This window comes from Carassius carassius, chromosome 11, assembly GCF_963082965.1.
Source record: "Carassius carassius chromosome 11, fCarCar2.1, whole genome shotgun sequence".
Classification (NCBI taxonomy): domain Eukaryota; kingdom Metazoa; phylum Chordata; class Actinopteri; order Cypriniformes; family Cyprinidae; genus Carassius; species Carassius carassius.
The window spans coordinates 2,141,775-2,154,228 of record NC_081765.1 but is presented as its reverse complement, the minus strand read 5'-3'; the positions used below and the strand labels follow the sequence as shown (position 1 = coordinate 2,154,228).

Here is a 12,454-nt window from a genome sequence, read left to right as displayed (position 1 = left end):
GTTGAGCCAGAGGTGCTGGATAATGTGATGACGAAGTCTTCTGTAACGAGGCGTCAACAGAGTGAGGATCCATCTGCAGCTTTATTGAAGTCATAGTAAACAGGCAAGGTCAAACACCAGCAAACACAACAGAAAAGAGAGGCCAAATCGTTATCCAGGGATGTTTAATAGGTCGTGGAAGGCAGCAAACAATATGTAGTCAACAAAACAATAGCAACGAGTCCGGGGCAGGCAACAGGCAATCTAGAAGAGAGTAACAGTCCAAAGCTAATCCACAGGAAGGCAAGACACAGAAAGAAACACTCAGTAGTGTACTGAGAGTCTGAGAGCTGTTAAAATAGTCAACTAATGAGAGACTTTTTACTTTACTTACTTTACTTTATACTTTATTGTCAGACTGTGTCTGAAATTTTTCTTGCATAACAGTATTTGTGTTTACAACAACATTTAACATACATTCTACATTGACATTCACTCCAGCAGTACAATTATACATTTCATACAACATTTATACATCTGCAACACCGTCCCAATACTCTTGATCTCTGATTAGGTGTTTTTGTTCAGTGCTAGGATTGCATGGTGCACAAAATAATTTTTCAGCTTCACTTTCTTAAATTTGGGAACTCCATACATCCGTTGTGACGGTAATAGTTCAAGGTCTTTATGCAGTATATGCATAGGATTAGAGGCTATATTGTTAGCCAGCCTAAGCATGTTCTTATAATAGGATGAATCATAAAGCTTCTCAAGCATCTGACCTACTATCTTTGAACAGATTTTTAATTGATTAAAAACTTTTAGTTTTTTAGTATTGCAGTAAGCTCATTATCACAGACCTATAGAACAACAAAAGAATCTGCCTTCTTACTCCAAATGACCTAAGACGGCGAAGAAAATGGATTCTCTGATTAGTTTTTTTACATAGAGTATCAATGTGATCTTTCCAGGACAACATGTCATCTATAATTACTCCCAAATATTTATAGGTCTTAACAAATCTGATTTTCTCGTTATTTATAAAAACAGGAGTTATATCCGCCATAGACCCGAATACAATCTCCTCAGTTTTACTTGTATTAACGATAAGAGCATTATTCTCACACCACTCTATCAATTTAGTTACACCTTGTTGATGAACCTCAGAACTATCCGAGTCATTCAACACAGATATTAAGACAGTGTCATCAGAGTACTTCAGAATATACTGATTAAACATGTCCGTTCTACAGTCGTCAGTATATAAGGTAAAAAGTATGGCAGAACTAACGCAACCTTGCGGTACTCCGACATTTGTAATGATTTCAGACGACACGATTTTATTCACCATGACTCTCTGAACTCTATCAGTGAGAAATGATGTATACCACCGAATACGGAATACCAAAGCTGGGGGTAAATCAGATACGGATTTACCCCCAGCTTTGCGAGTTTTAACACCAGTCTGTCGATCTGTATTGTGTTGAAGGCGGAAGAGAAATCCAAAAACAAAGTTCTTACAATTGTTTTGGGTTTGTCTAAATTTTTTGAGATAATGTGCACTAAAGAAGCAACTGCATCTTCAGTACTACAGCCTTTCTTATAGGCGAACTGCCAGGGATCTAATTTATCTTTAACCACCATAACCAAATGCTGGAGTAACAGTCTCTCTAGACATTTTACTATTACAGAGGTAAGAGCTATTGGTCTATAGTCTTTAAATTGTTTTGGACATGATATTTTTGGTAGTGGTTTTATGTATGCGGTCTTCCATATCACAGGAACAGCATGTGTGTCAACTGAAGATTGAAATATTGGTTGCCACACAGGTGCTAATTAATGAGCAAAATTTTTTAAAAGGCCTGCACTACAACCATCAGGACCCACAGCCTTTTTTGTATTGATAGATTGAAACATTTTCCTAACATCTTCAACCTCAATAACAATTCTCTCCGATGATGCTAGAACTATATCTGTTGTTTCTTTAAATTTCTCTTGTTTGCCTATTAGTTCAAACCGGGTAAAGAAGGTGTTTAATTCATTCCCAAAACTAAGTTCGTCATCAGTTACAATGGATTTTTTTGAGGATGACAATCCAGACATAGTTTTCATAATGTCCGAAACCTTTTAGTATTATTAGTTTTGAAGGCTTTTTCCAGACACTTCTTATGAGCTTCTTTTGTTTCCTTTAGTTTAATTTTTAACTCTCTTTCCGTTTGTTTAAATACCTTAATATCTTTATCCTTAAAAGCTACTTTCCTCACATTTATCATTTCTTTAATATCTTTAGTCACATATGGTTTATTATTTGGATAAACTTTAATCTCTTTGGTGGGTATGTTCAGCTCCACACAGAAATTGATATAGTCATTTAACACTGTAGTTCTTTCGTCCAGTGAGCCTTCATCAAAAATGTCCCAGTTTGTCCAATCAAAACAGGCTTTCAGTTGTTCTACACTTTCATTTGACCATATTCTGATCATTTTCGTTTCTGGTTTACTTTTTTTAAGTTTAGTCATGTACACGGGAATCATGTGCACAACATTGTGGTCAGAATTTAAAATTGGTGGCATACATTTTGGACACATAGGCATCCCTGACATTTACAAAGCACTTATCAAGAATGTTGTTGTTTCTTGTTTGAGTCTTTACATACTGTTCAAATCCCGGCAACAAAGTCTCCAATTTGCACTGGTTTAAATCGCCCAGTACGATCACAGGTGCGTCGGAGTAGCTGAGTTGTAGTTCATGAACATTAGTCCTCTATCAGGCTTGCTGCCTGAGATGGTTTACCGTTGGGCGGTACATATACCATGAACAGCAAAATACAACCAAATTCTCTAGGCAGATAAAAAGGTCTTAAAGTCATGCCGAGAATTTCTACATTTGAGTCACATATTTTATATTTTACTGAATAAGATCGACACCATTTCCTTGGTGTCGGACAGGTGCAGGAGCAATCAGTGCCAGGTATGTGAGCATGTGTGTGTAGTCCGAATGGAAGGTAAAAACTTGGATGAGAGCTCCTTCGGACTGCAAGCAGGGGGCACAGTTGGAGTCTTGTTTGTGACAGTTAGAGTCAGACTTAAGGTTTTGGGTTCTAATCTCAGGTCAGGCAGGGATTGTCTGTGGGGGGAGTGAATAACCTCCGCTGTCTTCCATGGGGCACCATAATTGGCCACATGTCACTTCACTTCAGAGTGCAAGTGCATGTCTGCAGCCAGACCTTACTGGGAATATTAGCTATAGGTATACCACTGATCCAATAGGATTTTTGACAAAATAATGAAGGCATTTCAACAAAAACGTTTAATTTGCAGAAAACAGTGATCAAAATTACAGAACAGTAACCACTGTAGCATGTACAAAGATAACAAATAAAATTTTGTAAGGTTAATGTTGTCAGAAATTAGTAGGAAATGTAGAGGCTATTGCTTTAAATTAATTCAGCACATCTGTGACCGCAGGATATCATTAGTTTCTCTGCGCTGGTGTGTTACTTGTCTACTCTTCTTTCTACTCTCTTCCATAGTCTGGTAACTGACGTGTTTCTTCAGATTTTCCATAGACTTTCAGTCTGGTGTAGATCAGGGCTCTGGACGAGCCATTTCAATGTTCTCGGCTTCAAGGAACTACTTTACCCATTTTGCAGTGTGACAGTGGGCATTGTCCTGCATAAAAATTTTAGGCTGATTGGGAGAGTTTGTAGGGAAGGAACTGCATGTTACTGAAAGAGGTTCTGATAAAAACTTGCAATCACCTTTCAATGTAGCTGTATAAGAGGCCCATGTCCTGCTGCAAAAAACATCCCCCAAACCATGACATTTCCTCCTTTACAAACTCTGGCTTCAGTCTTTCCTCAGTTTGATTTCAGTTTGACTTCTCTTCGAAGTGCAGAGACAGCTCCATACACTGTTCAGCACCGAACAGGCAAGCAATTCCAGCTGCAGTGTTGAACCGATTCCCCTTTCAGAATCTCCACATTGCACACATTGTCCATAGTCTCATGCATTTGTCTTACATGGACGGTCAGCCTTTTTGGGGGGACTTGAACTAGTGCCATTGTAAAGCTGCAATATTTAAAAAAATCGCAGTTTGGGAGAACCAACTACTCTTGCAATGGCTGAATGGGTCATCCCTTCAGTCTTCATCTGGACAATCTCCTGTCCCAGGCTTTGTCACCTTTGTACTGTCCCAGCAGCCCAGCATCTTGCAATCTCATTGAAAATTAGAGGAATGCTGTCAGCTAAACAGGGGTTGTCATATAATTAAGGAAATTAGCAACAAGTTCCATATCAACACCAATAACTTGGAGGTATCGGTATGAGTTCTCTAATTTCCATACTAGCTCCATACTAACTACCCTATCCATCCTGCATCCAGAGGCCGCCCCTTGATGGAGCTCAGGGAGCCATGGCAGAGTGGAGAGTTCAGGGGGCCATAGCTGTGCGGCCTCCGTGGTTTTGGCCCCTCATAAAAAATATATTGGGCGAAATCTTGGGTTCTGAGGCCCTCTGTGGGCCAGGTGATGGAACAACGGCTCTCATTAGGCTTGATTCTGGATCTGAGGTAGGAGCAGCGGCCTTCCCTGAGCTTGACTCAGGAACTGTTGCCCTTCCCGGGCCAGACGTCGGAACAGCGGTCCTCTCTGGGCCAGATTTTGGAACAGGAGCCCTCTCTTGTCTGGACTTGGGAAAAGAGTCTCTCTCTGGTCTGGACGTGGGAACAGGAGCCCTCTCTGGGATGGACTGGAGAACAGGAGCCCTTTCTGGGCAGGACATGGACACTGGAGTGGCTGGTGGGCTTGACAGCCAAGCGGCTGGTGGACATGACAGTGGAGCAGCCAGCAAATATTACAAAGTAATGGTCAGCTGACTAGACAATGGTAGCAACCATCGGGCGTGACTACATAGCGGTTCTGGATCGGGGCTCTTCTCTCCAGCTCAGTCCAGTAGTATCTGGGAGGTCCACAGGGTGATGGTAATTGCCCCAATCCAGATCAAAGAAGTAAGTGTTGCCTTTGAGGAACAAAGGAGCACAGAAATGAAGGAGATTCTGAGATTCTGAAGATTCTTTAATAAACAAACCACAAACAGGAGGACACAGGGCAGATAGGAACACACGTAGTACATACTGTAGACGTATAATACTGGACAGGACAAAAATGGGCAGAACACACTTTAAATACTCAAGTAAACGAGGGGTACTAGATGAGACACACCTGAATAAAATGAATACAATCAGAATACAAGACAGGAACACAGGGGCAGTCCATTGTATGTGTGACACATACAAAATATACATTGATTATCTAACTTTAATTAACCCCATTTATTATGTGTTTTAGGTTCTGTCTGTCAGACAGCAGCAGGAGGAAGTCATGGACAGACTGCAGTGTGAATGTGTGTCTCTACAGGAGGACATCTGTGTTACTGAACTCAAGGTAATTTAAAATTACACATGTACTGTAATTATATATATATATAATAATTATTATTATTATTATTTATTTATTTTTTTACTTCACATTAATGTTGGTAACCTGTAATTTTATAGGTCAGTCTTCAGGGATAGTTTACCCAAAAATTACAATTGTCATTATTACTCAAATTTAAATTTATATTATTTTGTGTTCAAGCTAAAAAAATACATTCATTCAAGTTTGGAACAATGTAAGGGTGAGTACATGATGACAAACGTTTTGGGTTGGACTATCCTTTCAGTATTTTTGGACAGCTTCCCATATTTGTTGCTATGTGACCTTATGCTATGTGACCTTTAAAAGCTGATTTTAATGGGCCACACACTTTCGTAAGGATCATTCTATTTGAAATTCATTTATTATGTAAAATATAATTTAAATGCCTTTTGTTTTTTTGTTTTTTTAATTAATGCCATTAGCCTTTTGTTCAATGACCGTTATGAATCACAGTTGACTACCAGCCAGTCAGGTGGCAGAAGGTCATTTTCATTTTAAAGAACTTAAAAAAAAAAAAAAAATGATACCTCAAAAAGATTATCTCAAAAAGACATGAACAAATAGCCAGACAACTTCTGTTTTCATTTTAATGGGTATTTAATCAAACATTAATCAGTGATATTAGGGTTTGTATATTTGTACAACGTGTTTGTACTATAAGTGTCATTAATTTGTAGTAAAACATTTTTTCAACCATGTTTAAAGATAAAACTGTATTTATCTTATAGGAGAACCTGCTGTCTGCTGGAATGGAAGACCAGGTAGCATATTTGGAGAAGGTTCCAGATGAGATCTTTATTGCAGACTGCCCATATACTGAACTCAGATCAGATCTTATCGACAGCTTTCATTCTCTCACTGATAAATATAAACTCAGATTAGCGATAGTGGAGACCAGACTGCAAGGCTTGGACAGGTAACATACTAATTATTATTAACTCTATATTTTCACCTACAGTGGTCATGACTTGTTCCAAATCCATGTAGAGTTAGAAAGCTATTTTTAAACAAATCCATTAAGAATGATTCTAAACTTGATCACAACATTTTTTTTTAGAACGTTTTTGCTTTTTTTTTGTTGTTTCAGAAGTGGGCCGGACCTGTATAATCTTGTAAATATAATTTGTGAAGTGTCATTTGTATACTGTGTGTGTTTATCTCAGGAATTGTGGCTGGAATGCAGAAGATCATGGGTGTTTCCAGTACATAATAAGTCAGTATTCCCCAAGTCTGCGGAGCCAGCGCTCACTTTACATTGACATGTTGCAGAGAATGCTGCCACATATATCCAAACAGAAATTGGTCAGTACTCCTTCATATAGCGGTCTCCTTTTGTCTTTCTCTCTCTGGTGAGGTTCGGTGTGCTAAGTAGGCTGCAAGTTGTGCAGAATCACCCATACGTTACCCCGTTTGCACATACATGTAGGGTTGTCCTGTTCTGACCAAATAATATTATATCCTAGCCCTATATATACCAATATACACATAAATATGGAATTTCTTTTGTAAAAACTGAATGAACTAGCTGAAAAGTGTTAGAAATGTATCTGGTCATAAAGGAACATCTGTCTGTTAAATTAATATGGGTGGGGCTTGAACCAGAAGTTTGTCAAAACTAACCGAAAAGCTTATTTTGTTGAGACTTAAGATGATTTCCTCTTTATAGTTTACATACAGTAAACTGCCTTGTATAATTCATAAAATACTTTTTTCTTTTTTTCCATTATTATTATTATTATTATTATTATTACTTTATGTAAAATAAAGCTACTGTGTTTAAAATGCTTGTTGGGGATGTAGATTCACCTCAGTGACACTGAAAAGATGTATTTAAAATAATTTTCTGATCATTTTCTGATTTCTGTCTGCAGTCTACATAGCTTTGCCAGTAGATGGCACAAGTGTATACAAGAGAAGTGAGTCAACTCCTCGGCAATGTAGCAAAAAATGTCAAATGAATCAAAATTTTAATAACTCTCTTTGACATTTTTTGCTACATTGCCGAGGAGTTGACTCACTTCTCTTGTATGCTCTAAGTCACTTGTAGTTGAAGTTGCCAAGTAAAGTTTCTTTAAAGTTCTTTAAAGCACTTTAAAGTTTCATTTCTTAACTTTTACTAACAACAAATGAATAGGTGTTTCTGGTATTTATTTCTACTGTGGTGCACAAAAGGGGCCACAATTATTACGGAGAGGTCAATCTTTTTTGACTGTAGATAGCCAGATCTTTCAAAAATGAGTAAGCTTTAAATTCAGCTGCAGACCATATCAAATTATACAAACTTCCTTTAGAAAGGAAGAAAAAACAATTTCAGGGGTATAAAGCTTCTTGCATCATACTCCAAAGAGCTGTTAAACATACTTCAACTAAGCCGGGGTGAGTCAGTCTGTTTCCTGGTCATGCTTGTGAACAGTCACTATATCTGTGGTTATTTGTTGTATTGCAGATTGCGCATGAGCGTCAGAGTGACTGGTATCATTTCAGCATTACACAGAAGAATCTGATACTGCAGGGCTGGCAGCGGGATCACTCAGAGCTACTCCTGAGGGCGCTGAGCATGTTTGAGGACTGCAGAATATCTCACATACAGCAGCAGGAACTTCAGAAACAGCGCTCAGACCAGCAGAACATCTGTCTCAAGCTCAGAGCAAAGGTTTTTACATTTACCATCTTAAGATACTGTGGTGAATACTTGAGGATTCTGTTTGGAAAATATTAAATTTGCAATTCCATTTAGTGGAATAGGAACACACAGCCCAACACATCTACTCTTCTATAGATTCTTTCTGTATATTTCTTGCTCTCTTACTCTCTATATCAGAACACAGCTGTGCTTTTACTGGATGAGTAATTTCCAGTTGACACCAAACAGAAGTGTGATGATATGTGAAAATACTCAGCCTTTTAATGATTAATTAATGTAAATCTTTTTGTAGTTTCACCACAAAGTCAATCAATCATTTACCATATGAGTTAGGAATGGATAGAATGCAAAAAGATTCTAGCAGGCAGTCTACACTGAACTTGTAAATGACATGATATGAGTTCGCTAATATTGAGGTGCATAGCTGCATAGTTGTCAAAATTCATTTCCTGCCATTGCCTTATAGTGGACGCTGGTTTTAGAGTATGTGAGGGTCAATGGTTTAGTCATTCTGAATATAATCATATTCAGTCAATATAGTCCTATTTGGTATCGCAACTTGACTCAATTTGTGCTCATTTGTATTTAAAAATTCTCAAATAAATTTTTTTTGTCACATTTTTTCTAACCTTAGGATTGTGGGTTTGAGTCTCGGGCCGGCGAAACCCACGACTGAGGTGCCCTTGAGCAAGGCACCGAACCCCCAACTGCCCCCCCGGGCACTGCAGCATAAATGGCTGCCCACTGCTCCGGGTGTGTGTTCATGGTGTGTGTGTGTTCACTGCAGTGTGTGTGCACTTTGGATGGGTTAAATGCAGAGCACAAATTCTGGGTATGGGTCACCATACATGGCTGTATGACACGTCACTTTCACTTTACAGTGAAAATTACTCCATTAAAAGTTACAGTTGACCAATTTGAATGCTACTTGAGCAAAAGTATTCACATATCTGATTTAACAATCCTTAAGTATTTTACTTGTACTGAATCTAGGGTCAAACATGCTCTAGTTCTCCCTCTTCTCCTGGTCCCCTCTGCCCCTCAAGATGCTCCACAGAGCAAAATCTTTACCACGCTGCAACTGCATAACACATGACATAACTTCATCTTTATACGAAGGGGAGATGAATGGAAGGATGCCTTCATAACACTATCTGGACACTACGAGTACCAGGTCATGCCACATGCTAACCAACTAACCCTCTTTATTCCAGGGATTTATAAACAAAGTGTTCCGGTAGTACCTCCACTACTTTATTATCTACATTGATGACATCTTAATTTACTCCCAGAGTGAAACCAACCATTCCATCTCTGTCTCCATATTAAACCTGTCCTCAAAAAGGTTCAGGAGAATAATCTCGACCTCAAATGTGAGAAATGTGAATTTCATCAATCTTCTTTCTAGTTTCTTGGCTACATCATCAATGCCAATAGTGCACAGATGGACCAGGGGAAGCTGTCAGAAACTGGATATTATCTTTTATAGTTGATTCAGCATGATTCAGCTTGATTCAGTGATCACTTGATGAATAGATCACAAAATCACCAAGGCCACTCAGTCAGAAACTGTTCTGCTGAGATGTCCTGAGGGAAAGACCTACGTTCCATCAATTCTTTACATTTCCCTCATTGACTCAGTGCATTCCTCCATGGAATCACAGGTATCTAACAAATAATCTTGCTCATTCATAATCGCTACTGTTAGCTCCGTCTGTCTCAGGAAATCCATTGGTTTGTACTAGGATCCCCCAACTGAGGGTAAATGTTTTCCATCGCCCATTCAATGCCTGTGAATTCTTCACATGCATTCTAGCTGTAGTAGAAAAAAGTTCTCTAAAGCCTTTTTACTAATTCCTCAGGAACTATGATGTACCTTAAGATTTAATTTCTGATCAAGACCCCCAGTTTCTATTTAGAGTGTGAAATTTATTCTTAAAAAAACATTAAATCTAGGACATTGGATACTTCTTCAACAACCTTCAGAACAGCTGATGGGTTCCATGAGATGACGCGCTATACACAGCCCAACTCATGGAATTCAACACTAACCAAGATCCAATTGGAGCCTGGAGTAGGGGCCGACCTCAACGTCAGTCACATTAGTCTATGGCCTTTCATCATCCTCTTCAGTCCCACAGCCTGCAAAATAGAAAGACTGTTACCTTTCAATTGAGTTGTATATATCTTGCCCTACTCCATTGTTAATTTTCCGGTTCTTGTCTCAAAAATTTGTCATTAAAGCTCTGTGTTGATCCTATCCTCCATGTCTGTCCCTCATCCTGTGTAATGGCTACATTCTATTAGTTTTTGTTTGAATTTAATCAAATTAGTCATTCTTAACCAAAATCCTTATTCACATGTCCACTTCTGAATATAGTAAATGTCAAGGCATTAATGATTATCCGGCATCCAGCTAGGTTCGTCAACAATTAACCCATGAGGTTTAGAAATTTTTGTGTAATCTTTGATGACCAGCTGACTTTCAAAGACCACATTGCACAAACCGCTCTTGCAGGTTTGCACTGCACAACATCAGTGCAAAGATCAGACCCTTCCTAACTAAACATGCAGCACAACTTCTTGTCCAGCCCCTTGTCATTTCTAGGCTGGACTACTGCAATGCTCTTCTGGCTGGACTTTCATTATTCACAATGAAACCTCTTGAAATGATCCAGAAAACAGCAGCACAACTGATCTTCAATGACCCAAAAGGCCTTGCATTCGCTACCAGTTGCGGTTCACATCAAGTTCACATCAAGACATTGATGCTTGCAAATAGAACAGCCACAGGCTCAGCACCATCATACTTCTACTCATTCTTACAAATCTACAGCCCCCCCAGAGGCATGAGATCTACAAGTGAGCGACGCCTCGTGGTACCATCCCAGAAAGGCACAATATCACTTTCCAGAACATTTTCATTCACTGTTCCTGAATAGTGGAATGATCTTCACACCCCCCTCCGGAATGCTGAATCTCTAACAATTTTCCATTGACAGCTGTAAACTAATTTATTACGGCAACATTTGACTGCATACCCCCTCTAGTACTTTTACTAATCTGAACAATGTCTAAAACTTTGTATTATGAGCAAATTTTTTTTTAACGTTTTTTTATTCTCCTGTTGATTTATGATTCAAGGAATATACTGTTTAATTATATACTAAATATAGTATAGTAATGTGAGTGTTAAGACAATAAAAACATATTTTGCACCAAAATAACAATTTCTTTTATGTCTTTAGCAAGTATTTAGCTAAACTTAGCTAGTCCAGCCACCCTTCACACAAACCTTTTCAGCAGCTAAGTCCAGTGCCAATAAAGATATTAAATGATTAGCAATTATTTATACACATTTACAAATGATTAATAGTTTGAACTTTAGGTTGGCTACAGCATAAACATTAACAAATGATTAATAAAATATTAGTAAAGATGTTTGAATATTGTAAATATTCACAGTTGCAGAAATCACGGCATGCAAGTCCACATAGTCCTAAGGAAGACATGTCCAAGTATAGGTCAATCTAAACAGCAAATGTGTCTCTCTGGCCAAGAAAACCATGAAAAAATGCAGAGCATCTATTACCTACTCCTCGCCTGATGTAACTAGACCACTGAGAGCAATCAATCCATGCAAAGCACCTGGTCCTGATGGTGTTCATGGCGGTGTTCTCAGATCGCGTGCCAACCAGGTAGCAGAGGTGCTTACAGACATCTTCAATCTCTCTCTTAGAGTGTCTGTGATTCCCACTTGCTTAAAGAAATCCACCATCGTCCCTGTGCCTAAGAAGTCTGTTGTCACCTGCCTGAATGACTACCAACCTGTGGCATTGACCTCTATTATCATGAAGTGTTTCTAGCATCTCATTAAAGACCACATCTATTCCATCTGGCCAGACACCATGGACCCTCTCCAGTTTGCATCTAGGAAAAACAGATCGACTGATGACACCATTGCTCTAATCATTCACATTGCCCTTACTAAAGCACTTATGTGCGGATGCTGTTTATTGATTACAGCTCTGGGTTTAACACCATCATCCCATCAATACTCATCACAAAGCTCAGAGATTTAGGACTGAACTCTCATCTCTGCAACTGGATAATGGACTTTCTGACTTGCAGACCCCAAGTGGTGAGAATTGGTAACCATTTCTCATCCACACTGACCCTGAGCACAGGGCTGCGTTCTCAGCCCCCTCCTATACTCTCTGTTCACACACGACTGTACTGCCAAACACAGTACCAATGTCATCTTTAAGTTGGCTGATGACACATCAATCCTGGGTCTAGGGCTGCACGATATTGGGAAAAAATGACATTGCGATATTTTATTTTTCTGCGAT

General features: G+C 38.9%; 1 protein-coding gene across 2 annotated transcripts in view; it reads left to right on the top strand.

Moving 5' to 3' along the window:
- Window positions 1-12,454, top strand: part of LOC132152616 (coiled-coil domain-containing protein 148-like) — a 92,122-nt gene that overhangs the window by 64,548 nt on the left and 15,120 nt on the right. Inside the window, exons 7-10 of one of the 2 annotated variants that reach the window (XM_059561376.1) lie at window positions 5,327-5,422; window positions 6,187-6,374; window positions 6,622-6,760; window positions 7,971-8,111. In XM_059561376.1, coding sequence (XP_059417359.1) covers window positions 5,327-5,422; window positions 6,187-6,374; window positions 6,622-6,760; window positions 7,971-8,111 — 564 coding nt within the window. Of the gene's footprint in view, window positions 1-5,326; window positions 5,423-6,186; window positions 6,375-6,621; window positions 6,761-7,904; window positions 8,112-12,454 lie in introns of both variants that reach the window. The other variant, XM_059561375.1, reaches the window with a different exon arrangement.